General features: G+C 40.3%; 1 protein-coding gene across 1 annotated transcript in view; it reads left to right on the forward strand.

Moving 5' to 3' along the window:
• Positions 1 to 6,000, forward strand: part of SOX5 (SRY-box 5) — a 106,074-nt gene that overhangs the window by 94,188 nt on the left and 5,886 nt on the right. The window contains exon 8 of the mRNA XM_015825047.1: positions 2,815 to 3,031. Within this exon, the coding sequence (XP_015680533.1) occupies positions 2,815 to 3,031 (217 nt within the window). The remainder of the gene's footprint in view (positions 1 to 2,814; positions 3,032 to 6,000) is intronic.

The raw sequence follows: 6,000 nt of genomic DNA on the forward strand, positions 1-6,000 counted from the left end.
TTGTCAGAAGGTCACAGAACAGGATCCCACGACCCCAGGACACTGCAACCGTCATAAATATGAGCATCTGAATTTTGATCACATGACTGTGGGGATGCTGAAATGGTCGTAAATGTGAAAAACGGTCATAGATTATTTTTTCCAGTGCTGTTGTAACGATGAATGGTTGTTAAATGAACAGTTGTAAATTGAGGACTACTTTTTATACAGAAGACTTTTCTGATCTGTCAAAAGCCAGTTGTTGTTTTTTTAACTCAGCAGGGAAAAGTTGATAACTGGAGAGGCTAAGAGACTCACAACTATTGGGGTCTTTTTTGCAAGAAATATATTTTTCTTTCTTCTTTTCTTCTTGGCATACATCCTATGTCCGAAGCCCACATGGTGTGTTTTTCTGATGAAGCATCGTTCCACCAAACCGTCTCACTCTTTATGTTTCTGGGTAAATCTATGATTTGGATAAGGTTAAAAAAAAAAAGTGTTTTGCTGGAAAGAGAATGGAGGCACCCGAGGGCAGGAGAGACATTGATAACTGCAGAGAGTTAGATCTCTAGATCTCCATAGGATCCCCTGGTTTTCCTTTTGGGATGGGAACATGGGATCTGTGATTACTTACACCTCTTGTGCATGGCTCTTCATTATATTTTCTCTAGCACTGAGGAACTATATAATGGCCTAACGACTAACTAATAAAAAAAGGTAAGTGTTTTCAGAATACATTTAAGACAAATATTGGCTACCACTGCAAGTAATTAAATGGTTAAATCCTCCTTTCTAGATTTTAGTGCATGAAGCGTTATTATAATTATATCCTTACAGTAAAAGATTGTTTTTATGGATTTATTGAGGAAATAGTTTCTGTTCAAGCCAAATGTCCAGCAAAGCGGAATTCATACAATGTAAAAATTAAAATTTATATCTCTCACATGAATTTTACAGAAGGTCCCTAATGTATGTAAGATTTAAGGAATGTATGTCGTGTAAGCAGTAGTTATGGATTAATTTGTTAAACAATAGTGATTCAAATTTGTATACTGTCTGTTTGCATTGCGGGCCTGCTAAACTGGGGTCTACAAATTAAGGGATTAATTACTGAGGCTCAAATTAAATTGGGCCAAAGAACAGTTTTAACCGAATAGCATTTTATTTATGTCTTAGTTTTTTTAAAAAAAAAATAAATTGTAAACTGCCCCTATTCTACCATTTCTAGTTAGAATAAAACGAGGCAGCATCGAATCCTACAAAAAGCTTCACAGGCAGTCCTCTACTTGTGACCATTACTGAGCCCAAAATTTCTTTTGCTAAGCAAGACAGTTTTTAAAGTGAGTTTTGGCCCCATTTTCTGACCTTTCCTGCCACAGCTATTAAGTGAATCGCTGAAGTTAAATTAATAACACAGTTGTAAGGTGAATCTGGTTTTCCCCATTGACTCTGTTTGTCAGAAGGTCAGAAAAACTGATCACATGACCCTGGGACACTGCAACTGCCATAAATATGAGTCAGTTGCCAAGCATCCAAATTTTGATCACATGACCATGGGGATGCTGCCACGGTCATAACAGTGAAAAGCGGTCATAAGTCACTTTTTGGTCATTAAATGAACTGCTGTAACTCGAGGATTACCTGTATTAAATGGCCTCTCTAGAGCATCACATGAAAGAAACACACTCCCTGTGACATTTTCCTGACAGGAACATGGCAAGAATCTCCATGCAATCTTTCTTTCCATTCACCTCAGTTTCCCCAAAGGGATTGAGAACAACAAAGCATGACTAAGTAATATCCCATTGGATCTTTTTTTTTTCCCCTTCCCTCTCTCGGTCTCCCACCCCAGATTATGACCGTCAAGAGTTAAGTTTTTTTTCCTTCTTCCCTTTTTTAAGAAACAAATGTCCACCCCTGTTCCACTAGGCCGGGGGTTCCCAATCAGGGGTGCTCGCACTCCCTGGGGGTGCGAGACGATATTCCAGGGGGTGCGAAAACTTGGGTTTAAAAATTTCAAAATTATAGTGTGTATTGCATAATTTTTTGTAAGGGGTATGAGTATATATGAGAAGCGTTCTAGGGGTACGGGGTATAGGAAAGATTGGGAACCGCTGCACTAGGCAAAACAAAATGGCCAGCCAGCAAATGGAAATAATAATAATAATAATAATAATAATAATATAAGAATAATAATAATAATAATAATAAGAATAAGAATAAGAATAATAATAATAATAATAATAATAATAATAATAATAATAATAATAATAATAAGAAGAAGAAGAAGAAGAAGAAGAAGAAGAAGAAGAAGAAGAAGAAGAAGAAGTAGTCGTAGTAGTTGGAAGGGACCTTGAAGGTCATCTAATCCAACCCCCTGCTCAGGCAGAAAACCCTATACCATTTCAGACAAATGGCTGTCCAGTCTCTTCTTAAAAGCTTCCAGTGTTGGAGCATTCACCGCTTCTGGAGGCAGGTTGTTCCACTAGTTAATTGTTCTAACTGTCAGGGAGTTTCTCCTTAGTTTTAGGTTGCTTCTCTCCTTGATCAGTTTCCATCCGTTGCTTCTTGTATTATTCCTGCAATTGTAATGTTTTTCTTTCTTTAAATATTAGCACAGCATCGCCTTGGTCCAGTTTGTTCACCCAAAGGAAAAAGTGTTTTCCTGAATTTCACCCATTAATTGTAACTTTGACCGGTCGCTAAACGCACTGTTGCAATTTGAGGACTACTTGAACTTTTCCCCGTTGGCAATCTGAGTCGAGATAATGATCCCCACTGCTTTGACTGTTTGAAAGGAGGGTTGATTTTTCCTTGTTCCTCTTTCCTTATCAGGATCTCGCTGGAAAGCTATGACGAACCTTGAAAAACAGCCATACTACGAGGAGCAGGCGCGCCTCAGCAAACAGCACCTGGAGAAGTACCCAGACTACAAGTACAAGCCCAGGCCAAAGCGGACGTGCTTAGTAGATGGCAAAAAGTTACGGATCGGTGAATATAAGGCAATCATGAGGAACCGACGTCAAGAGATGAGGCAATATTTCAATGTGGGGTACGATCCCTTTGCATCCCATTACATTTAATTCCATGGGAATGGCAGGGGAAGGTGGTGTGCACGTTGTGGTGTTGCAGGTTCCAGATTTTATGAATCTTAGCAAAGTTTTCCTGATGCGGCATGATGGAATTGAAGAAAGTGTAGAACAGGGGTCCCCCAACCCCTGCGCAGCCCCTTCGGAACTGGACCGCAGATGTGGTGAGCGAGCATGCTCACGCACATGCACGCGTGAAGCTGCATTTATGAACGTGATGTGTGCACGTGCGCAAAACCATCCCCTCTTCCCCACTGGCCCTCCATTTGTACATCCAATGCTACTTGTGTATGGCATATATTTGGCTCATGACAGGGGAAAAAAATCATTTTCTGGGTGGAAAAATTTGCCAAATTGGTTCTCAACTACGGCATTTACCTAGTACCTGACAACAGAGGGTCCAAGTAATCATTATGATTAATAAGCATTAATGATGCATTTCCCTATAATGAATTTGGATCTGCCACTCTACCAGTTTAGAATAGAATAGAATAGAATAGAATAGAATAGAATAGAATAGAATAGAATAGAATAGAATAGAATAGAATAGAATAGAATTAATATAGAATAGAATAAAATAGAATAGAATAGAAACAGAAACAGAATAGAATAGAATTAATATAGAATAGAATAGAAACAGAATAGAATTAATATAGAATAGAATAGAATAGAATAGAAACAGAATAGAATAGAATTAATATAGAATAGAACAGAATAGAATAGAATAGAATAGAATAGAAACAGAAACAGAATAGAATAGAATAGAATAGAATAGAATAGAATAGAATAGAATAGAATAGAATAGAATAGAATAGAAACAGAATAGAATTAATATAGAATAGAATAGAATAGAATTAATATAGAATAGAATAGAATAGAATAGAATAGAATAGAATAGAATAGAATAGAATAGAATAGAATAGAAACAGAATAGAATTAATATAGAATAGAATAGAATAGAATTAATATAGAATAGAATAGAATAGAATAGAATAGAATAGAATAGAATAGAATAGAATAGAATAGAGCTGGAAGGGACCTTGGAGGTCTTTTAGCCCAGCCCCCTGCTCAAGCAGGAGACCCTATATAATTTTAGACAAGTGGCTGTCCAGTCTTTTCTTAAAAACCTCCAGTGATGGAGCGCTCATGATTTCTGAAGCTTCCACTGGTTAATTATCCTCACTGTTAGGAAGTTTCTCCTTAATTCCAGGTTGCTTCTCTCTTTGGTCAGTTTCAAACCATTGTTTCTCGTCCTTCCCTCTAGTGCTTTGGAGAATAGTTTGACACCCCCCCCTCTTCTTTGTGGCAGCCCTGTGGCAGTTCTGTTGGACGTCTGCACTATCCATGACATGTAGTCCTCAGCTTATGACCGGTCGCTTAGCAACCATTCCCAGTTGTGATGGACCCCAAAATGGGGTCTTGCAACCGATATCTGAGGTTCTGATGGTCAACACCACCAGCGCCAGCCCCTGCAGACATGTGACTGCTATTCAGGCACTTGGCCACACTTTTATGGCGCTACAGCAGGGGTAGTCAACCTTGGCTCTTTTATGACTCGTGGACTTCAACTCCCAGAATTCCTGAGCCAGCATGACTCAGCTTGGAAACCTTTCCCTTTCCCCTCAGCGTGACTGGCTCAGGAATTCTGGGAGTTGAAGTCCACGAGTCATAAAAGAGCCACGGTTGACTACCCCTGCGCTACAGGATCCCGTGTTTCTACCTTGATCAAATACACGCTCGTCTAAAGCGAAGCGCCTTCCAGCCCCATTTTTTAAATTTCATTTTATTTTTCTTTCGTATTGGAGGATCAGGCACCGGTTTCAATCGCTCCCCTCGAAATCAAAGATGTTTCAAAAAGTATGTTTACCCCTGGCTGGACCCCGCCGAGTGTGTTTGGAACGATAGCCGTCTGTTTAGAGTTTTGGTTAATGGGTGTCAGTAATGATGAGTGGAGATGAATTTGTCCAGTAGCTGTTGAGTGTCAGGAGGCAGTTTCTCTAAACAGCAATAGTGTGTGTTGTAATAATAAGCAGATTTCTCAGCCCAGAAATCTGAGCCGCTTAACCCTGTGGTGTTGGCAATTCGAATGATTCCCCCCCCCTCTCCGGTATACAATGAATCAAACACAGGGATGCCAGCCAAACCTTGGCATCAGGAGATTAAAGGGAGAGGGAGGGAGGGAGGACCTTCTGGAGAAAGAATAGGAGACAACAAAGCATCCAAAATTCCACTTATCTCCCCGACACTGAGGCTTGACAATGTTAGAAGAGGGGAAGGAACATCTTGCGAGATTTAAAATGTTATTCAACTTCCTTATGGAGTCTGCCAAGGAGCGGCCTGCCTCCACAGCTAGAGAAAACAGTACGTTGTGTATAAGGTCTTTATCTAGCAAAAGCCGATTGGGGCTTTTCTGAAATGTTTGTCGAATCGTGCAATTATGCCTCTGGAATCGGTGGTAAGTTGGGAGCCCTTGGGAGGCAGTGGTTTTTTTTAAACAAATGCTTAGCAGGCTGTTGCACCCCGGCGTAGGATCAGCTGAGATCCTAATCTGATACAATTGGGACATGGGAGTAAAATGACACAGTCTGTGACTACCCACAATAGAAATGGGTGGCTGCTTAAAAATCAATTTTGTTCTATGTTAGCAGAGGCATTTTGGAGTCCCAAGAAATCTCTTTCCTAGGATTTGTTCTTAAGCCAAAGAAGGATTTTCAAACAGGACAGGGGCCTTTAAAATACATTTATCTAGACCAGGGGTAGGCAACCTTGCCTCTTTTATGACTCATGGACTTCAACGTTATCATCTTTAAAGCGCTCCATGGCATCGGACCTGGATATCTCCGAGACCGCCTTCTGCCGCAGGTTACCTCCCATCGGCCGGTACGCTCCCACAGAGTGGGTCTCCTCAGGGTGCCGTCAGCCAGACAGTGCC

This window comes from Protobothrops mucrosquamatus, unplaced genomic scaffold (genome assembly GCF_001527695.2).
Source record: "Protobothrops mucrosquamatus isolate PMUCROS unplaced genomic scaffold, P.Mucros_1.0 scaffold2459, whole genome shotgun sequence".
Classification (NCBI taxonomy): Eukaryota; Metazoa; Chordata; class Lepidosauria; order Squamata; family Viperidae; genus Protobothrops; species Protobothrops mucrosquamatus.